This window comes from Trichechus manatus, unplaced genomic scaffold, assembly GCF_000243295.1.
Source record: "Trichechus manatus latirostris isolate Lorelei unplaced genomic scaffold, TriManLat1.0 scaffold00115, whole genome shotgun sequence".
NCBI classification, from domain to species: Eukaryota; Metazoa; Chordata; class Mammalia; order Sirenia; family Trichechidae; genus Trichechus; species Trichechus manatus.
Window position 1 is genome coordinate 7,694,989 of NW_004444051.1, and position 23,492 is coordinate 7,718,480.

A 23,492-nucleotide genomic window follows, 5' to 3' on the forward strand; every position below is an offset into this window, starting at 1 on the left:
CTTTTGGGGTGATGAGAATGTTATGCAGCTAGATAATGGTGATAGTTGCACAACATTGTGAGTATACTAAATGTCACTAATGGTAAATTTTATGTTATGTATATTTTATCACAATTTAAATAATGTTTGGCATAGTCTAGGCATTCAATAAATTATATATATATACATATATATAATTTTCTATAGCAAAACAAAAATACCTCTGAAACAGGCAATTACTTGGCTAAATAAATTATTATATATTTCCAAGCACTAGAATGCTATGCAGCCTTTGAAGAGAATGAACATGATCCATTAAGTATTAACATGGAAAGATGTCTAAGATGTATTTAGTGGAAAACAAAACAACAACTGTTAAATAGCACATGTGGTATAACTTATGTTAAAATACACATGCACACACACGTTCCTATATAACTAGTAAACGACTGGACTGGAATGATACACCCAGATAAATGTGAACAGTGGTACCTCTGGGGTGAAGGATGGGGGACCAAGGAATTTTTCTTTACTTCATATCCTTCTACATTGATTGCGTGCAAATGCACAGGACTCTGGGGTTTTTATATGATTAAGTGCAGAGAGTTAACAGTGTGACACGGCACTTAAATAAATCCTAATCTTTTCAGCTTTGTTTTTTTTTTCAGATTTTTGGTCTATTCTGGGTCTTTTGCATTTCCATGTAAATTTTAGGATCAGCTTGTCAATTCCTGCAAAAAAAACAAAAAAAAAACATAGCTGGATTTTGACAGGGATTGCATTGAATCTAATGATCAATTTGGAGAGAATTGCTATCCTAACAATATTGAGTCTCCCAGTTCATGAATATGCAATGTCTCTCCGTTTACTTAGATCTGCTTTAATTTCTTAGTGATATTTTTTAGTTTTCAGTGTACAAGTTTTGCCTTTATTTTCTTAAATTTATTCCTAAGTATTTTATTTTTTTTGATGCTGTTGTGAATGAAACTGTTGTTTCATTTCTGAATTGTTCCTTGTTAGTACATGTAAATAAACTGATTTCTGTATATATCTATCTATCTATCTATCTATCTATATATCTATATAAATCCTAATCTGCTAATAAGTGCCATTTATAAGAAAGAATCTAGAACAAGGGAGGTAATTACTAGTTTTGAGAATGAAAATTTGTCATTTCCATACCTTTTATAAGGGGTAAAACTTGACTTGTAACCACTTTCTCAATATAAAAATCTTTCTTCAATGCCTGGGAGCAGTCTCTTCAGGTGGTTAAAGGGACATGGTAAGTTCTACTTCACAGAGTACCTGGTACACCACAGGTGCAAAAAATGTGTGCTCAACATTCCCAGAGTTCCAGATAAAGGGTAAGGCATTAGATGTTTTGAGCTTTTATTCAACCTTTCCCCCTTAACTTATTAGAAACCAATTGTCGTTGAGTTGATTTCAACTCATGGCAACCCAATGTGTGTCAGAGTAGAACTGTGCTCCATAGGGTTTTCAATGGCTGATTTTTCAAAGTAGATCACCAGGCCTTTCTTCCGAGGTGCCTCTGGGTAGACTTGAACCGACAACCTTTTGATTAGCAATGAGCGTGTTAACCATTTGCACCACCTAGAAACTCCAACTTCTTAAAGAATGTCTTTAAAAATTAATATAGGAGTATAAGATAATATTTAAAAAATCCATCCACAAACCTGAACTCTTAAAAAAAATCATTTTATTGATTCTTTACCATACAAAATTTATTCAAATTACACCCATTTGAAGTGGTAAGATCACAGCTAGAGAACAGGTTATCCTGTATCAAATCTATTTACAAAATCCATCATAAAGCGCCCTTTTTTTTTTTTTTACATTATATTACATATTTTCTTTTTTAAACTAGCATACAAGACAATGCTAAACTGATTAGTAGTTTGCCTACTCCCAATTTCAGGAGAAATACTTCTTTTTACAAAATCACGTACCCCATAGGAAAAGAAATTCCCACAACCTGACACTTGCCACCTGACTTCCTCTCCAATGCATCCTCCTTCAAAGTCTTCCTTTCATACACACGAGTTGTCATGCACACACTTAAGTTCTTACTTTCTTTTTCCTGAAAGCTAAAGCTTTAAATACTGCAATTTTATTTACAGATCTACACTTACAGCAACAACAAAAAACAAAACAAGAACCACAACAAAAGACACAAACAAAAATACTCTTAAAAAATTACAAACCAGCTAGAAAATATTCTGGCAGTGTTTAAAAATTAATTGCTATTTTTTTTGTACAAAATTGCTAGATAATGAAAAAAGCAGACGACTACATAACAACTTAAATAAAACCACTGCTATGCACAAATCTGTACATATAAACACATACCTAACACTGTTTGACAGCTCATGTGTTGCCCTTATACACTTTAGTTTCTAAGGCTCACGTAGTCATAATTTGCACATTTGTAACTTTCAGCCATTTCGTGTGTGAGCTTTAATAGCAGCAACTCAATGGTACCAGGAAACCTGCATACTTAGTACTTAAAAGTAACACAAATACTGTAGTACTAACCCACTTTGTGTGCCAGATACTATGTCAAAAATAAAATGACAAATGCAAACAGAATACAGTATGGGGCATCTAACTGATGTACATCAGTTAAACCCATTCACTGGAAAAATCTGACACATGAAGGAACGTTTACGACTTATTAGTATTCCTTTCATTTTGCAAAAAAAAATAAATACAGAATTACATTACCAAAGGTTTAACAGGAAATTAAACAAAACACACAACTACCTAGCCAGGTGAGCTCACTCCTCAGACTTTGGAAAAAGTCAGCTTTGTGCGGCTGGCAAAGAGAATTACACAAAGCTGGAAGCAGAGGAAGCTAACCAGATGAGATAAATACGGGGAATGGGAAAAAGCTTGGCATCAATGGTTTCCTATACAGGAAAAAAATCCCACAGTGCATTTCCAGTAGGCACTTAACACAAAGCTTCTCCTCCCTCCCCACCCCAATGCTTCATCTCGGACCAAGTCCAGTGTTTGTGAAGGGAGGAGGGTGAGGATGGAGGCTGAAGAAGAAAAAGGAAGACAATTTGCACCTTTGTTCTTCTCCCCAAACATACACCCATGCATACCTACACAAATGGTTTAAAGTGCTGGTGTCACTTGTGTTGACCCCACCACCACTTTGCATATTGTGAAAACCCATCTAGAGTAAACTGGCTGGGGCTTTGTTTTTTTTTTTTCTAAGGGATATTTTCCATTAAATGAAACACATATTAATCAAGTGCCTACTGCTGTGTCAGGCACATAGCATTTCAATTTAACTGTTCGTTTTTTGAATGACAATCCCTCCCTCATTCCCAAAGTCCTTAGCATCCAGTGAATGGATCTGGAGGTGCTATGCCACATTCCTGGTGGGAGATGGCCGTCTCCAACTGCCAATGAGGAAGCTATTCTTGCACATACTCAAGAGGATTTGCAACTTGGGACACTATTCCCAAAGAGTAAACTGGGAGACGCCTTGGCATCTTATCACTTCATTTTCTAGGGTCTGGTTTCCCTTGGTCCAACTTACTCCTTCACAGACGAAGGGGATGAGGTTGTGGCCAGGACTGTAACAGCACCAGACACAGTGGTGGCTCCTTCTTGTCAGCTTTAAGTAAATGCCACTATATCCTCATGGAAATGGGCAGATCTTTCTTCTGAGAGGCCTCTCCATCTGATCTCCCTGAGTGCAATGTAAGAGAGCCCTTTCCCCAGTCATGGGTGCCTGGGAAGTCCAAGGATGGAGGGAGCCATCCCTGCTGCTCCTTGGGACTACTAACCTGGTTCTCCTTTAAAGGGGCCACCATGGGGATGAGCTCCAGACTGACTCACTCCGAGCTCTTCCTCCAGCAAAGGGAAGCTCGATGGGACCCTGCTTCTTGCAGAGGCCTTTAAAACTTAGATCACACAGGTTTAGATACTCTGATCTGTAGAGGTTCTTTCCCTCTGCTTTCCCAATTTAAATTAGCAAGAACCGCTTCCAAGTAAACAATTGAATTGAAATGGTGATGGGTGCCACAGGAATGCTTAAATGGCAGCTAAAAAAGAAAAAAAGTTTAAAACAATCCACAAAGAACTCCTAAGTAGGCAATGGCTACAAATAAACTTTAAACTTACAAAGACATTGGGGGCAGGGGCAGGAAAATCCACAACAGTTTAGAGTGGCAGAACTCTATAATTCTTTTGTATTTGCAACAAATATTTGAAAACAGGTTCTTCATTCGGAAGGCTGTGGAGGCGCTCTTGACCTCCTCGTGTGACAGACAGTACATAGCTTAAACTGAATCATGACAGTAATTTAAGTATTTCTAAGAAGAGCTGAAGAAATCCATTTCATACTTCTGCATGACTTCAAGTTTCCATTTCCTGCAGTTCCATTCCATATTAGCAGACCCCAAAGACATGCATTCTGTGGAGAAGGCACGGCTTGAAATGCTATTAAGGAAGATTGCTGTTTTCGAGTGGGCCAGGTGGCCCGACCCCATTCTACAGCCTATCCATCAGGCACAGCAAGCCAGTCTGGGAGGGAGACACCTGATTGCACATTTTCTCACTTGCTGACTCATCCATGAGATTGGAGCCTGGGGCAAGGCAGGGCTTTCCCAAGGGAGCCTGCAACTGTGCGTTTAAACAATTTTAAAAAAAGTCTTTAAAATGTCAGCTTTGTTTTGAAGTTTGTAGTTTACTTCATGATAATATCTTGGAGGAAGAAGGTAGGAAGGGACAACACTGCATGACAGAAGTTCTGGTTCCATAATAAAAAAATATTGGTTTATAAGGAGGATTCACGCAAAGCATAGTCAACTACACATAAAGTCTTCCACCAATGGGAGCTTTTCCAAATCATAAGCATCAAAGAGATCACTGATGCCTTCTTCCTCCCCAAGGCTTAGTAGATAGTCTTCTTGGAGCAGGGGGGGCAGTAAGTTCACAAATGGTCCTTCTAGGTTGGAAGGAATTTGGTCCTCAGTCTGCTGTAAAAGATTGGCGGGAGAGGCCAAAGGAGAAAGGTTTGCCATAGAAATGGAGCAATCGCTATGTCCTGAGTTGGTTGAAGCCAAGTCTGAAATGAAAAGATTGGTGGAAACAAACAAGTTAGAGGAAAATCAAGTTGATTTTTTTTGAAGAATATATATGTTGCTTGTTATAAAGAAGTATGGGGGGGGGGATATGCGCCCTCGGCTAAAGACAATCATACCACTTTAATGATACAGATCACCTTTTGTGCTAACAGACATGAAAGAGTGACTGGTCTTTGTTCTAGCTTACTCACACATCTTTAAAATACCTACCTTTAGCAATCCAAATAGCTTCAAAGAGCAGAGGCTGACCAGTTCAAAAACTTTCTTCTGATATCTATTAGTCATTCATAACAAAGGGAAACACACATACTGAAAAGTTGGTTCCCTAGTAGACACTAATCAATTTTTAACTTTGTCTTTTTTGAACAAGCAGCTTATTAAAGGTACCTTTAAAAACACAAATAAGACATATCCACTTTGAATGGCTACGGTAAAAACAAAAGATGGTCTTTTGTTTTACCATTTGAGATGCTATATTTTTGCTCAGTTACTAAATCACACCTATTCACTTAACTCACTCCTATTTTCACTAGAATACTGGGTGACAGCTGGGGGAAAAAAAAAAAATACATATCCCCAAACTGAAACTGAAGAAAAAAGACTGCCCAGAACTTCCTTTGTTCTAGAAGGACAGTAGAGAGAGGAGTTAAATTTATTTTTCTGGGATTTTTCTCCCATATCCTCTCCCCATCACATAGGGCGGTGGGGGTGGGTGGGTGGGGGGTGAGGAGAGGGGTGGTTAAGATAAAAGCTCTTAGATAAAAGGCTTTTCTCTCCAAACCATTTCCATTTCCCTCCCTAAGGATCTCTGTAGCACCATTCAAAGGTATGTGGCCCAAGGTAAGTTGATGAGTTACCAAGACAGGCCACTGCTTCACTCCTAACTTCACTCAGTTTTTCAAAACACTGTGAGGAAATGGTTTCTGCCCATAGCAAAAGCCTGAAGGGACTCTGAAAGTGGGTGGAGGAGTCGTTTGCCCAACATCATTATTTTAGACTGTACATTAGTCAGAATGCCTTTTTAAAAATGTAGCCTTATTAACAACAACAACAACAGTTTTTGTTTCTTGCCTAGACTTGTGGTTCCAATACAGGTTCATTCTAGTCACCTTTATTCTTTATATTGTTTCCAAATGACAAAAGTGGATTTTTTTACCTTTGGAAGTGGGTTTAGAGATATTCCCATTGTGATCTTGGTTGTTTGTTTTCATTGGGCTGTGTGTTTCAGTCTCTTCTGGACATAAGTAAACCTCAATGGGTCCTTGGGTACTTGCCAAATGAATTTGTAGGCTCTATGAACAGAAGAAGTAGAAGTTCAAACTGAAAGTTCCAAAAATGGAAAGTATGCATAATTTTCATTGTTTATTTTGCCTCTTCACTGACAGTCTATCTCTATCAATGACTGTAATCTTCTAGAGCAGGAGTTAGTTAGCAAACTAAGGCCCACAGGCCAAATCTGGCCCTCCAACTGGTTTTGTAAATAAAGTTTTATTGGAACGGAGTCACACTCATTCCCACTGTTTCTGTATTTCCTCCGGCTGCTTTTATGTACAATGGCAGAGCTGAGTAGTTGCATAGTTGCAGCAGAGACTCTATGACTCCCAGACCCAAAATTATTTACAATCTAGCCACTTCACAGAAAATTTTGCCAACCCTGAGGTGAACTGTGCTTTTTAAATATATTCCTTTTTTTTTTTTTTTTGCAATTTATTAAGTTTCTTTAATCGTTACAAATACAGTGTTTCCATGTTATTAATCCCTTTTGGTATGGGTCTTTTATGTTGAATTTTGATAATCATCATTCTTAAGTGTAAGAACTAAGACTAATAAGAGAATACGGCACACTCATTTTAAATTCCTCCTCATCTAGGTCATAGAGCTATTATTGCCACGTAAGGTGAGAACCCTGCCCCAGGTGGGAGCTTACAAATTTAATTCTTTTTATCTTCTATGTAATTTTTATTTTTATTTTTTTACTACATTTCTTTATCTTATGGTTATAGTCTGGGCATATATTATCAAAGTATATCTGAAAACAATCCTAAACATATGCTTCCTATTGTGTCAACAATATTCTAGTCTATCAATTAACCTAAACTCCCATTTGATTCCTTACAAGTAAACATATCATAAATAATAAATTCTTTAAACGTGTCAAGATAAGTTAGAGAGACACCTTAAAACTTTTCCTGTCTCTATTCATGGTTGGGACCATATACAAGATAATCAACACACAATTTCCTAAATTGCTCAAATTGATCAGAACCACCGATAGCAAATTATGAAAAAGACAAGAAAGCACAAGATGAGTAGGACAGGGCATCATATATTAATATGAGTTGGATGCCCTGCTATGTTAGAATTTTTTCTAAACACTCAATAAATATCAAACTGTTGAAATGATTCTTAATTTTAGGGATATGTAAAGTTGATAGGAACGAATTATGACATTTTTAGGAGAGGACAAACTTCAAATATGAGTCAATGACTCTTTGACTTCAGGCATCCCAACAAGATCTTTGCAGATGAACAAAGATGTTGTCTCCTTACCTCTAGTGGGTCAGGCACTTCAAGTCTTGTTTCTGGAGGGGCTTTCACAACTATAACAGTTTGGTCTTTAAGGCCACTAATTTTTCGAATATCTTGATATGTAACATAAGCTAACGTGACAAGTGTTAAGGAAATTTGCCATATTGCCTCAGAAGTAACCATTATGAAAGCAATAAAATAGATACATGGAAAAATTTTAAAGCATTTTAAGACTTATAAGAATATATCTATCTCCTCTTCTAGATCTTCAAATATATGAGATCTCCCTGAATCTTCTTTTCTAGTTGATATTCTAGGAGCAAAAGATTACAACTTTATAGAGTCGATTTCTAAAAGTTTGTGGATATTTAAATTACTGAAACACAGCAACAGAATAGGTAAAGCAAATTATCAAAAGAAAATCAAAACCCACTTATGTCCAGATTTTCAAGCCAGACTCCCCTGGAACACAGGTATTTCATGAGCGCCAATGAAGGGTTCTGTCAATAATGTTGAATGACAGCAGACCCCAATTTTTTGAAACTCCAGTTATTTCTATCTACTGGTTGAGTATTAGCAAGTGTCAGCAGCCAACCAAATGAATGAACAAGTAGCAAATAGATATATTAATGGAAGAACTCAGAATATACTGCTCAGGCAGACAGCTTGGTTTCTTAAGTGCCCTGGGCTGGTTATGATTATGTATTACCTACAGGGAAGACTGTCATATTATTTCTTTGTTAGAAAAATCATCCTTTGTATGATGTTATTAACTCTATCAATATTGCAGAGTTCACAAGGAGGAAAGCAGCTTCCAGGTGCTTGTCAACCTGAATGAATTTGAGAAACACTAATTTAGGAAAAGAGAATAAAATAATATTTCAGTACTCTTGGTAGTTACTTCTTAGTACTGAATGACTCTTAAGTGTCTGGGCAGCCGAACCTTAAAAAAAAAAAAACACCATGAAAGAATATGGCACTTATATAATGACAAAAGTATTTGTGCAAGCTTGCCTAGAAAAACAATACTTGGCACTGAAAGAGAACAGGCTGTATGACTTTCTTATATAAGGGACATGGAATAACATAATTAATGTACGATGTCTTTAACCAGCTGCTTTTCTATAATAACCTGCAAAAAAATGCCTACGATAGAACAGCAAATCACAACTCAATGAAGGCATTTCTGCAGGTAATATGATACAGCTAATAGAGTCTAGTGGTAACATATTTACTATACAAATATAGCTTAGAGAGCCTAGAGGAAATTATATCACTTAAAATCAAACCAAAAAGCCAAACCTGTTGCTGTCGAGTCACTTTGACACATTGAGACCCCATATGTTACAGGGCAGAAGTGCTCCATGGGGTTTTCTGGCTGTAATCTTTATAGAAGCAGATCACCTGGCTTTTCTTCTGTGGTGTTGCTGGTTGGGTTTGAACCATCAACCTTTAGGTTAGTAGTTGAGCATAAACCGTTTGTACCACCCAGTAACCTGAAGGGAGCTATGAACCCATTCTCCAGAAAAAAGCATACCCACACAAAATCTGCACATACATTTTGTGGAGATCTATCACAGACCATCCTCTTCAAGTCTCAACAACTGAACAACTGAGACAACAGATAATTCAATGCTCAGCTCTGGGAAAGATTTTGGGTTTTTGATTTTACTACTTATTCCATCAAGGAAGCCAACTGGTGCCTTTACAGAAGACTTGACAGTTCTGAATTTTTCCTCAGAACACTGGGAAAAACTGATAACTGGGTATTTACCCCACAGCCCACTCTCAAAAAGCTATGTGACAAGAACTTATTAAAATAAAAACTCATCTACAATTACTCAACATGCTGCAGGAAGGAAAATTTCAACACATTTGTGAACAAGCTATACCGAATAGGGAACTGAATGGTGAATTGAAATAAGTCATGCAAACATATTCTCTAATCTTACAAACTTAAAAGTGCTTCCTTTCTGGCTCCCTCCTGAATTTGCTTCTTGGATTAGCAACTCTCTGCAAGAAGCTTCTTTTTCGGCAACAAAAGGCCTGAGAAAAAACTAATGTAGGTGACAGTGCTACAAGCCACACGTTCCGGGAGGCTGCCAATTATGTATAACTACCATTCTCCTCCATAATGGGGCTACCAATTAAACAATGAATAACACAGCCCAACTAGAGCTATTCTTCTTTTCCCCCCATAAGCACACTCTGGCCGCCACTAGGGGTTCAAAATCATCTTACTGCTTCTCCATCTCACTAATTATCAGCTGACAAGGTTAATCCTTTGGTCAACAGGAAAATAAGAACTGCAGGTGTGATATTTAATTTTACGTGTCAACTTGGCTAGGCTATGGTGCCCAGTGTTTGGTCAAACATTAGTCTAGATACTGTTATGAAATAGTTATATGTGATTAAATCAGCTGGCCTTAAGTAAAGCAGATTACCCTACATAATGTGGATGGGCCTCATCCAATCAGTTGAAGATCTTAAGAGTAAAAAGGGAGTCTTCCCTAGGGTGTATTCTTCCTCCAGACTACAAATTGATATTTTGCCAGAACTCCTTCACTCTTCCCAGGCCTGATCTATGGATTTTGTGTCACAAGACTGCAGGAATCTCCAGCCTGTTGCCTGACCTATAGATTTTGGACTTGACAACCCCCACAACTGCTCAAGCCAATTCCTTAAAATAAATCTCTTTCCCTATCTCTCTCTCTCTATGTATCCTACTGGTCCTATTTCTCTAGAGAACCCCAGGACAGCAGGTCAGGTTTAAAAAACTGAGCTATTATTGAGTAACTGTCCCCACAGCCTCTGAGGGAAAGCTTATCAGAGATGAGACACTAGAAGAGACTGGGCAGGACTCATTTTATTTTCTGGGTAACAAAGCTAAGTGCAGAATAATCAGAAGTTTGGAACAAAAATTAAAGATGGGGTAAGTTAAAATATTGGTTTTGTCTTCTAATGATTGAGAATATTTGAAAAGCCTCTCTTCTACAAAAAGCTGTAGCTGTCTCCTTTTGGTCTGCAGTAAAGTAATGAAGAACAAGTTTCCTGAGATGGTCAACAGACTGTCAGCAAGTTGAGACAGTCAGCAAGAAATGGTTTTTCATATTTTTATCTCCAAGAGCTAATGTTTGTAGATGAACAGATGAATTGAGATTTCTCAGGTCATGGGGTGCTGCTGAAGTCAGTTGTTGGTGTTGGAAATCAACATAAAGCATTTTAAAAGTTGTAGTCTGATTTTCCTATACTCTTTTCAAACCCTTCAACTGTAGCCCAATCAGATAGATTCAACAAATTCCAACTGCCACAATATCTAATGAAAAAATACAATGCGAAAACCCCAACAGTGACAGCTAACACCCACCAAAAATCTGGGAAGCCAAAGAAATCTGTTAAATGTTGTTATTAATATTAATATTGACATTTAAAAAAAAAAACAAAACCCAAACTCATCGCCGTCGAGTTGGTTCCAACCCATAGTGACCCTATAGGACAGAGTAGAACTGCCCCATAGGGTTTCCAAGGAGTACCTGGTGGATTCAAACTGCCAACACTTTTGGTTGGCAGCCATAGATAGCTCTTAACCACTACACCACCAGGGTAGTCTTATAATATTATGAGTGTATCCATATGTCCCAACCACACATGAATAAAATGATTTAAAAAAGTTCCAACCTGGATATCAAAATAAATATGGTAGGATCCAGTCCAATGAATATCTTATAAATACTGACTTCTTAGGCAAAACTAAGTGGGTTTACACACACACACACACACACACACACACACACACTCTCTCTCTCTCTCTCTCTCTCTCATTTACGTGAAACCAGAGTAAAATTCTACCCTGAACATAAGTCAGGTTGTCAGCCCTGGAAATAATCTAGAAGCCACTAACCCCCAACGAACAGGTGGCACAAAGGATATCTTTGATTCTCTGAATCCTCGGTTAACAGTTTGAGGTCCAGTGTACAGCTTTGGATCAGTTCATCTAGTTTCTTCTCTTCCTGACTGAGCTCGGTTACTTCCTTTGACAGGCCTTGGCACTGGGCCAGCATGCCCCCATCCTCAGACAGACTGCAGCCCCTACGAATCCAAACACAGACTCTTCATGACTGCTTGGGAGAGGCCGGTCCTTTGGGCATATGTCCCTCTTGATACAAGAGGTCACACTGGTCACACTGCTTATTAGTCAAGTGTTAATATTAGAACATTTATGCACAGTCCTGTACTTTTCATACCATAGAAATTAAAAGAAAAGACACTGTTATTTCCACTTTTCTCCTGGGGGGAGGTGGGGGCTGTTTCTTTAGAAGGCTCAAATGCAAACAGCAAAAAGCAGGTGTACTCGTGCCACATGCCTTCCAGGGGGAAAAAGAAAAGAAAGGAAAGATACGTCATTTGAAAGATTGAAAACACTGAATGGTTAAAAAAAATCATCCATAAAGCAGGAAAGACTCAGGTAATTTCTGAGGGTTATATACTAACAACTAAAAAGAAGAGGTAAAGAAAACAGAAGTATGTGCTGCATGTAAGAATAAAGACTGACATCCAATAGGTTTCTCTAAACCATTATGCCAAAGTGGGTTACCGAACTGTCACAAATTTCAAAAAAGTACAAAAAAGTTGCCTGTTTGTATCATCACGTTTGAAGTGGGTATTTTGCAAAGCCATCCCATAACAGGTTTACAACTTCCAATAATGCTTTAATAGCTCAATACTGTCCATATAAAATACTGGCTGTTTAGGTGCTCTGTCCATAATTCACAAACGACATTATATATTTAGTTATTCATGTAAAAATATAGCTGCCAAGTGTTACCATCTTGCTTTATAAAAGAAACTGAGGCACTGAAGTCTTGTCTTAATTTACACAGAAAAATGACTCAATCTGCTATTATAACCATGAGTAAAGATATAGGCTTATGTGATTATGCATATACAGGCAGTCCCTGGATCATGAAGTCTGACTTACATACAACCTGGAGTTACAAACCAAACTTTGTAAAGCCTATTATATTAAAAATTCAAGGTATGCTCAATGGTTTGTAGTAACAAACAGGCACTACTTTTTAACATGCATCATAACACTATTATTATTACTGTATTATTATGTTGAAGATGTTTTAGCATATTTGGAAGTGTTTCTTTAATGCTTGTTATGCATAGAAAGGTACTATATACTAAGACAAACATCTGACTAACAGACGTTAGATATGAACCATATCTAACAGTTTTGACTTATGTACAAATTTGACTTAAAGACAGATTTAGGAACAGAACTTGTTCATAATCTGGGACTGCCTGTACACAGATGACCCATAAGCCTTAGTTAATTTCCAAATTCCGATTGGAGACAATCCAAAGATGTGTGTAAGCGTCTATTAGATTACACATGTGAACACACACAGATATCAGTGTAATGGATGAGCAGCATTCTAGCTTACATTTATGCCCTATTCTATCCAACAATCCCCTTGCCTGAGGCTAATTAAATATAAGCTCTTTTATCTTTAACAGTATCTAAGCAGAAAGTCTCCTTTTAAAGATTCCCAAACTTCTGGCTACGAGATTAAGCAGGGAAGAGTAAATGACAAAGAGCAGGAGAGAAAAGAAGTGTGGGTGAGGACGTGGAAGCTGGAACTGAGAAAACCTGATGCCCTTTGAAACCATCCCATCAGATACAAGAAAGGGGAGGTTGTGGGCTCATACTCACATCCACTGAACGTTGTTTTTAGATTTCTTCTTAATGAGGTGGATGCCTTCCAGGACATTGGTGATGTCATAAATCCTTCTCTTTTGCACTTTAAGCACCTCTGCTGCCTTGTTCAAATCCAAGACCCCATCAGGTGACTGGCTCAGTAGCTGAATGAACTTCTTGGTGAGCAGACCAAGTGACGTATCATACCGTGTTTTTTCTGAGGGAGATTTTGGAGCTTAAAGAAAAACAAAAACCGAGCGGGTCGGGGGTAGGGGGAGAGGTAAAGAAATGAAGGGTGTCTTTGCAGTTAAGCAAGCCCGCTTTCCCGCTGCAGCCCAAGTATTAGTATTTGAAGCAAAGCTGTTGTTGCTGTTGCTTTTGGCAAGTTATGGAAAGCTATGAGATTGGTTTATAGAAACAGAAGGGACAGTAAAAATTCCTGTGTTGTATTAAAGCACTATACTTTGAAGTTCTCAGTGGCTTCTATTTTGGCTTACCCTATTCCCTGAGTCTAGTGAAGTATCTTACACATAGTAAGTGCTCAAAAACATCTGTTGAATAAATGAAAAAGTGCTGTGGCCTCATGGGATCAGCATCACGTAGGGCCTAAGCCAATGGAGCCATGCTATGAATTTCTCCAGCATGCAGGGAAGGGGCTCAAACAGCCCCATTGTAACTGGTCTTACGTGCTTTGACGGCCACATAGAGGCCCCAGTGTCGCTGTGTATGTATAACTTGTACACCAATTTTTGAAATAATGCTTTATTTGAATTGAGAATACCTGGAATTTTTTTTTTTTTTTTAAATTAAATCTCTCCATCTCCCTTGAATGAAATTTCCTTATTTAATACTCTTGTTTAATTTTGCATTAGAGGCAATGTGTGGATTGCCTAAACTTACAAACGATAGGAAAAGGAGAGAACAAAGTCTAATTTAGCTTTTACATTAAATGCAAAAGACATAAAGAAACTATTTGGGTATTTCTGACCTACTTTTCTCTCTCTCCCAAAAGAAACGATGGGAGTTCGACGGAAAGGGAAACTACCTGGAATTTACTGGTCTCAGTCAACTCCTATGCTGCCATATACTAAGCTAGAGATTTAGGTCAGTGCAGACACTGCTACCTCTTCTAGATTCAGTTATTCTCAGACTCTGAAGTCATGGCCATTAAGGAAAGTTAAAATTAAATTTCATTATACAACGTTACCAAACAGCTTGTATTATGAGTTGAAAATCAAACTTCACCCATTTAAAGAGGCCTCCCCTTAAGCCAGTATTCAGGTAGCTGAGCGACTAGTTGTCTGCAGACATTGTGTTTATTTTCTGGATAGGCACAGAAAGAGATGCAGAAGAACAAAACATGCCAAAATCATTCACACCTTGACATCATTCCAGCCACAAGCTTTGAAAGTTGGGAATGCCACACCAAAGAGAATAAAGAGATGAAAGGACCCTTACTTTTTGGACTATCTGGACTTCGAAGCGCAGCTCTTCCTTTGCCCTTGGGGGTTTTTAAACCATCTGAGAGGTACTGATGACCGCTGTCTCCTAGCTCCAGCCTTCGCTTTGCCTGTAATAAGAAAATACAACCATTTGTCACTGGTCATATGACAGTAACAAGAAGTGACGCTGTTTGTGATCTGGCCCTGCTAAATGCCGTGGGCTCATCCCAATTCTTGCCACCTCTGTTCCACTTCATTCACCAACTTGTCATCCCCAACAGTCAGGACTCTTAACTCTGGAGGCTAGACCATCACACTAACTCTCTTTACCTGCAGTGACAGTCCTTCTACCCTCAGATGGATAAATCTAATGATCCTTTAGGATTAGGTTCAGGAGTCACTTTGTTCGTCTATTCATACACTCAATGTTTGTGCCAGGCATAGGACTAGCTGCTGAGAATACAGCAGGGTTCATGGAAGTTAAATCCACTTTTCCCCAACGTCCCTCTCCAGTCCATCTCCTGTTCTCTGATCTGGGTTAGCTCCCTCTCCCTGTGCTCTCCAAACACTCTGTGTTTATTTCTATGATAACACATACTGGATATATTGTAAAAGTTACTTTACTTATCTGTTTCTCATTTCGTTAAAGACAGGGACTGCTTCTCATTTATCTTTGTACACCCAATGCTTGGCACAGAGCCTGGATTTCTGTAGGTATTTGATCATTCAATAAATATACTCAATGAAAGAAAGAGCAGTTGAACAGTTAACACAAGTATAACCAATATTGCAAACAATTAATCTCAGTCTTCAATTAATAGTAATTTCCCCATTTTGTCACCAAAACTGATAGATGAGAAATTCTCACCTATTTCTAATTCCATTGCATTTCACTTTTGAAATAACTCCTCAGTGCCTTCCACGTACTGGGCACTGGGTTTAGGGAACAGAAGTAGGCAGGGTGGAGATGGCCCTGCCTTCTTAGGGCTTAGAGTCTAAGAGAGAAGGCAGATAATTAAACAAGTAACTGTTAGGTACTAGCAGTATGCATGTTCTGGGTGTTAAGACAGGAGATGTGGCATCAACTAGACAACCACATAAACCAAACCATCAAACCAAACCTGTTCCCCTCGAGTTGATTCCAACTCATAGTGACCCTATAGGACACAGCTGAACTGCCCCATAGGGTTTCCAAGGAACAGCTGGTGGATTCGAACTGCTAACCTTCTGGTTAGCAGCCAAACTCTTAACCACTGTGCCATCAGGACAACCACACAGCCATGTGCAATTAGGCTCATTTTAGGGCATACTGTTCTAAACAGGAGATCCGTAACTTCCAAATAAGTCACCACAATTTGGAAACACAAGCAACAACTTATCAGTTGATCACAGACATCTAGCTCCTCTACAGAAAGTTATTAGCTAAACCTGCACTGTTGAATACGGTAGCCACTAGTCAGTCACATATGGCTTGTCCAAACTGACATGCACTGCAAATGTAAAACATACACTGGATATCAAAGACTTAATATGAAAAACCACTATCACCACAGTGTCCGTAGAGTCAAGTCTGACTCATGGCAACCTCATGTGTGTCAGAGTAGAACTGTTCTCCATAGGTTTTTCAATGACTAATTTTTTCAGAAGTAGATCACCAGGTCTTTCTTCTGAGGTACCTCTGGGTGGACTTGAACCTCCAACCTTTTGGTTAGCAGCTGAGCACATTAACCAGTTGCAGCGCCCAGGGACTAGAGTATGAACAAAAAGAATAAAATATCTTAATAACTTTTATATTGATTACGTGTTACAATGATAATATTTTGGTTATATAAAATAGTATTAAATAAACAGTATTACAATCAATGTCATCAGTGTCTTTATTTTTCTTTAGTATGCGGTTTGCATTTGGGCCACACGATATCTTTCAACTGGACAGAGCTGTGCTAACCATTACTCTAAAACCTTAGCAACGACAAATTGGCATTTGTTTTCGCTACTTCATTTTTCCCTCCTAACTATTCTGTCAAGTTCCTGTGTGGCCCTGTTATTTTTTGCTGGCCAAGCAAACGTTATCTCTTCCTCAGGTAAAAGTTTCCTGGTTGTTCTTTGGGGAGTCATCCCTTCCCTCTCACAGCTTAAGTGAGTTCGTACACACAATGCCTGATGGACCATCATTCCTTCCTCCCACCCCTCCACAGTGATTGGGTCTGGGTGGCACATGACCAAGGCTGGGTGAACAAATGCTAATCCCAGGAATTTTTCTGAAACTGCTGGCAAGAAGGGGGTGTGTCCTTCTTAGTAGGGCTGATGAGCTGGTGGCCTGGAGCTACCTGAGAATGGAGCCTACACAAGGGGAATCAGAGTGGAGAGATGCTGAGAAAGGGGTCTGAGGCTGTCATTCGAAGCTCTGAAGGCAACGGCTGGTCTTCTCCTTCACCGTTTGGTTCCGTTAGCCAACCAAATCCCCTTTACGCTTAAAGCAGTTTGCACTGGGAATCTGGAAGTGTGGCATTTTAAGCGATAACCAGTAACCAGTTGCTGTAGAGTTGACTCCAACTCATGGCAACCCGTGTGCGCCAGAGTAGAACTGTGCTCCATAGGGTTTTCAATGGCTGATTTTTACAGAAACAGATCACTCAGTCTTCCTTCCAAGGTGACTCTGGGCAGACTAGAACCTCCAACCTTTTGGTTGGTTAGCAGCCAAGTGCAAACATTAATCGTTTGTACCACCCAGGGACTCCCTGGGTAAGGCTGTAATCGATAGCCTGTGGAATTGGCTGAGTTGAGACGTGCCATGGTGCAATGGGAGCTGGCAAGCCTTGTTTAAAGAGTGGCAGGATGCTAGAGTGTGTTGGCCACTTTTTGTGACCTTCATGAAGGTATTACAGAGAGACAAGCTTCATTTGAGGCTGGCTCATCTGAAAGTAGACAAGGAAGGAAACAGCTTTGCTATGGAGGCCTTTGCACTCTGTAGAAAGCAATCCAAGCTCCATCCACACTAAAGTCAACAGAAGGGAGGCAAATTTGGAGAAGAGTTTGAGACCCAGAACTCCTGGGTCCCTCAGGCTGTGCTCCCCTTGAACAGTCACAGTATTGGCCAGCAGCCTGGGGCACCCCAGCTCCCCACCCCAGGCTACTGCTTCCAATTGCTCAGAGGCAAAGGCCTGTGGAGGCATTAAACTGTAGGCTAGGGAAATTCCCAGAGGAAATTCCCAGACTGAGCTCTAACTTCAGGATGTATGACTTTGGTTACCAAGCACCAAATCATAGAGTTGACCAAATCTAAATCACCTAAAAAAACCAAACTCCTTGCCATGGAATTGATTCTGACTCACAGTGACCCTATAGGACAGATTAGAATTGTCCCATAGGGTTTCCAAGGCTGTAAATCTTTATGGAAACAGATCGTCCCATCTTTCTCCCTTGGAGAAACTGGTGGGCTCAACCTCTGACCTTTTGGTTACAGCCGAAAGCTTAACCACTGTGCCACGAGGGCTCCTTCCAAGTCTAAATTACTACATACAAAATCTATTAAATTTTAAAGCCACTTATATGGGCAGATCACATGTTGCCGTGATGCTGGAAGCTATGCCACCAATATTTCAACCAACAGGGTTACCCATGTGGACCGGTTTCAGGAGAGCCTCTGGACTAAGACAGACTAGGAAGAAAGGCTTGGAGATCTACTTCTGAAAATTAGTCAGTGAAAACACTGTAGATCACAAAAGAATACTGTCTGATACAGTGCTGGAAGATGAACCCCTTAGGTTGGAAGGCACTATACAATAGCTGCAACAATGGACTCAAACATACTAATGCAGGACTGGACAATGTTTTGTTCTGTTAAACATAAGGTCACCATGAGTCAGAGCCAACTTGACTACAACTAACAACAAGTCTAAGTCCAGAAAGCAAAGGCCTATGATTTCTCGGAGCCCTGGTTGTGCAGTAGTTACAAGCTCAGCTAATCAAAAGGTCGGCAGTTTGAATCCACCAGCTGCTCCCTGGAAACCCTATGGAGCAGTTCTCCTCTGTCCTATAGGGTTGCTATGAGTTGGAATCCATTCGACAGCAATGGTTTTTTTTTTTTTTAATGTTTCAGCCTCTAAGGGAATTAATTGCTAAGCCCACAGATGTGTATCAAAAAGAAATGAGCTGTGAAAGAGGGGCAGCCCCAGAAAATCCTTCCTGAAGGCAGAACTCAGGGTAGCCATACTGGCTCCACAGCAAGTCTTGTCTCCATGGAAGCACCAAATGCCCATTATCTGGTTCAGGAGGTCATGACAAGTGTGCCATTTCCCTTTTTTCCAAATGGAAGTTTCTGGTGGATTCTCCTGTTAACCTTCCCCCACTGTGAAGCGGATGGGGAGGGAGGGCTGAACTGGATTATATACCATATTATATACCTGTAGAGCCTAGAGCTGAAGATGGATGCAAAAATTGGACTCTTCTGGGGAAGATCTGAGTGTTTTGATATATGCTGAAGCAGCATCATTTTAATACTTAGCTTACCAAATTCAAGCACAAACGCTTTGCAAAACAAGCAATAAAATAAAAACATAAAACGAGACGGGAAAAATTAAATAGTGCAGGTGATCTGAGCCAAAACTCCTTGCCCTTGACTGAGCTCCAGGGCAGATGAAAATTTTCTCTCTCAGTTGTCTCAAGTTTTGTCTGCATACAGTGTGAGCATCTTGCTGATCTGTGTTATTCTACTCTTGACAAAAGATCTCCCACATGGCACCTTCCTGCAGTCTCTTCATGGTTAACTTTTACTACAAACAATGTACGTGCTGACTTTAGAACCACAGCCCCATGTAAGATGACACGTCTCGGTAACGAAAGAGTTGCATTGTCAAGCATTTCTGAAAATGTATTTGTGAGAAGAAGAGCAAGAATAACTGCTGGGCAGTCAAGCAGTGGAATGTGGGGAACACCGGAAGTTTCTGACACTGGCACTTGTTGCCTCTAAAACAAAACAAAACCAGTTGCCATGGAGTTGACTCTGACTTATGGAGACCCCATGTATGTCAAAGTAGAACTCTGCTCCATTGAATTTTCAAAGGCTGATTTTTTGGAAGTAGATCACTAGGCCTTTCTTCTGCGAGGCGTCTGGGTGGACTCAAACTTCCAACGTCTCGGTGTTAACTATTTGCACCACCCAGGAACTCCTGTTGCCCATAAGAGCACCTGATTTAACTTTGGGGAATGCCTCCCCAATTCTTAGTTCAGGGGGTTTCTAACAATTTCCACGCCTGAAAACAAAAGGCCTGTGATTGCTCAACACCTTAGACTGCATCTTCCCATCAAGGTTACAATCCAGCCCACTAATCAGTGTGTTCTAAACCCTTGGCTAAATGGACTCGTTTAGGGACGGGCCCATGATAAAAGCAGGATGAATGAATCAATCAATCCTATGTTTTTGTTGCGAACTATTAGGGGAGTACTTGGCCCTTTTCACTGGGAGTTATTAGGCTGGTAGGACGTATGCCTGGAAAGGAAGGCCGACTGAAGAGCTGAGGAGAGAGGCTGAGTTCCACTGCCATCAATGTCGGTACCAGATACAGCCATTCCCCAAAGCAGACCTACCCTAGACTTTGATTTGACGGCACCTAACTACAACAACGACTTATTGAAAGCAATTATAATAATCAGCTGTGCAAACCTACTCTTAATCGATGTGATATTTCCATCACCATTAACCTCCCCTTCCCCCCACCCCAGCCCTGGTAACCAACCACTAATAAACAAAAATATAACCTATACATTTGCCTTTTCTTGTCCTTTTATATAAGTGATGTTATATAGTATCTACAATAGAATACTACTCAGCCTGTAGGAGAAATAAAGTCTTGATACATACTACAATATGGATGCAGCTGGAAGACATTATGCTGACAGAAATAAGTCAATCACAAAAGGACAAATATTGTATAACCTCACTTACACTTTTTTATTTTGAATGAACCAAAGAATAAATTCCCCAAATCTATTAGCAGATAAATCACAAAGCTCCAACATTACCAACATGCATGGAAAACAAATGAATAATAGGCTAGAGGTTGAGCTCTACATATACTTTGGAAAGATTTTTAAGAAATATATACAGGAACAATTAAAGTTGCAGAAAGATATGTATAATATGATCCCATGGAGATAAGAAAAACAAAAAACTATAAAACCATAGACTTCACTATAAACAATTTTCCATTCATGCATAGAAGAAGAAAGTCTGGAAAGATCCTCATCAGATGTTAATGGTGTTTATCTCTAGGAAGTTAAATATGGGAGGGGGGCGGAATTCAAGAAACTAACTTTGCTGTTTTTAATAGACAATCCTAGAAACAATACAAATGTCCAACCTCAGAAAAAAAATTAAGTTCTTGTGCATCTACATAAAGGAATGCTATGTAATTAATGATGTACACCTATACACGCTACCAAAAAAATCATATTAAGTTAAAAAAAATGCAGGTGTGAGTAATAAAACTGTATTTTTGTGGGGAAATTATGTGCATAAAAAAGACAGTATCAAGGATACACAACAAATAATTTAGAGCATTAATTCCGGTTGGTAGGATTATGGTGATTGTTACTTTCTTCTTGGCACTTTGCATTTCTAAATCATTTTAAAGTGTGTGTGGGTTCCTTGCACAGAAAGAAAAACAAAAATCATTTCCATTTGGAGTTAAACAGAAGCCTGGTGGTTTATTTTTTTAAACTGTTGAAAGTCTCATATACCATTCCATGTGTGTGCGTTCAAAACTGAAGTGGGATATACTTACTGCCAGAAAGGGCATCCTAGCTCCATGATGGGAAGGGAAGTAGTGTTCTTATCTACTCTGAGACTGAGCTAAAGGAAAAAATTAAATCAAGAACAAGGCATGGCTCGCCGTACGTTAACAAACTGAACGCTAAAATAAACTCCCTTTTTATCCCCGCTCTATGATGATTCAGTGGTAGAATTCTCACCATATCCGTGTGAGAGATCAGGTGGGAAACCCAGGTTTAATTCCTGGCCAAAGCACCTCATGTGCAGCCACCACCCACCTGTCAGTGGAAGTTTGCATGTTACTATGATGCTGAACCAGTTTCAGCGGAGTTTCCAGACTAAGACAGTCTAGGCTAAAGTAAGGCCTGGTGATCTACTTCCAAAAACCAGTCAGTGAAAACCCTAAGGATCACAACAGTCCAATCAGCAACTGATCATGAGGATGGCACAGGACCAGGCAGTGTGTTGTTCCATTGTCCATGGGGTTGCCATGCCTGGGGAGGGGAGCAACTTCTTGGCAGCTCTGTTAATAGAAGATATGGGCAAAGAAAAGAGATATATAATGCAATTTGTCTCAAAGCCAAAGATGAGACAGGCATTTGAAGAGAAGAAGAAGACAAATAAAATAGAAAAAATAAAAAAATAAGAATGAATACCAGGTTAAGCATATCAGTGAAATAACCCTCAGCTGAATCTCACCTAGATTCTGCCATTAAGTTGATGAGTCATGGCATGATGATTTTATGAAAACAACAACTAGCTTCCCATCGTGACTACATATTAACTCAATCTTGCTAACCATTTTTTAACCCATTCAAATATTAATTAAATGCCTGCTGTGTACCAGGGCTGCACAGACATATGACCATAAAGGTGACATGGTGGTCCCAGTTATACAGAAATGTACAGGCAAAAAAAAAAAAGGGCAAAGCATTATAGATACTGCAATGAGCTGAAGGCTGGGAACATGGGGCATGAAGGAGGGTTGGTTGGGGAAGCGGGTGGAGATCTGGAGAGACTGGTTAGAGGTGTGACACCTGAACTGATTCTTCGAAGGTGAGTGGTCTCTGTCCAGCAGAGGAAGGAGTGGGAGTTGGGGATCTCGAATGGGCTGTCCAAGTACAAACGGAAGCACAGAGATTTGGAAGAACCCTGGTGGTATGGGTTGAATTGTGTCCCTTCAAAAAATATGTTGAAGTCCCAATCTACAGTATCTTTGCATGTGACCTTATTTGGAAACAGAGCCTTTAAGATGTAACTAATGAAGGTCATACTGGAGTAGGGTGAGGCCTTAATCCAATATGAATCGTGTCCTTACAAAAAGAACAGAAGAGACACAGACACGGAGGAAGACGGCCATGTGAAGACCGAGGCAGAGTTTGGAGTTATGCCGCTATAAACCAAGGAATGCCTGGGGTTACCAGAAGCTAAGAGAGACAAGGAAGGATCTTCCCCTAGAGACTTTGGAGATAGCATGGCCCTGCTTACACCCTGAATTCCAACTTTTAGCTTCCATCTCTATGAGAGAATACACTTCTGTTGTGTTAAGCCACCCAGTTTGTTATGGTGGCCCTAGGAAAAGAGCACACCTGGTTTAGAGGTGCTGGGAGCAGGGGTGGGGGTGGGGTGCCTCTGGGCACAGAACGATCAAGAAGGGGCCAGGTCATGGTCCCTTATATGCCATGCTATATTAACCACAGTCCCAGCATCAACTTTTCATTTATGAAATGAAGAAGTTACCTCATATGAGGAGCTCTAAGGTCTTCTCTGGCTCTTACAAAGGGAGGTGAGTTCTAAATCTAAGCAGAACAGTATCCCTCTGTGAGCTATCAGGTGAGAAGCCAAACTATGTCAGAAATAGAAAGTAGACTTGGGAACCGAACAGGCATGCAGACACCCCAGACGGAGGCATGTGGTGAAGGGAGAAGCAAGGGTACATTTTATCT

At 39.7% G+C, this 23,492-nt stretch overlaps 1 protein-coding gene across 3 annotated transcripts in view; it reads right to left on the reverse strand.

Annotated features, from left to right (window-relative positions):
• Positions 1-1,676: 1,676 nt before the first annotated feature.
• E2F3 (E2F transcription factor 3) overlaps positions 1,677-23,492 on the reverse strand; it is a 104,868-nt gene continuing 83,052 nt past the window's right edge. For all 3 annotated transcript variants that reach the window (XM_004383996.2, XM_023738363.1, XM_023738362.1), the window contains exons 2-7: positions 14,791-14,902; positions 13,348-13,567; positions 11,559-11,717; positions 7,650-7,764; positions 6,256-6,391; positions 1,677-5,080 (exon numbers count right to left, since the gene is read on the reverse strand). In XM_004383996.2, the coding sequence (XP_004384053.1) occupies positions 4,818-5,080; positions 6,256-6,391; positions 7,650-7,764; positions 11,559-11,717; positions 13,348-13,567; positions 14,791-14,902 (1,005 nt within the window). In that variant the 3' untranslated portion in view covers positions 1,677-4,817. The remainder of the gene's footprint in view (positions 5,081-6,255; positions 6,392-7,649; positions 7,765-11,558; positions 11,718-13,347; positions 13,568-14,790; positions 14,903-23,492) is intronic.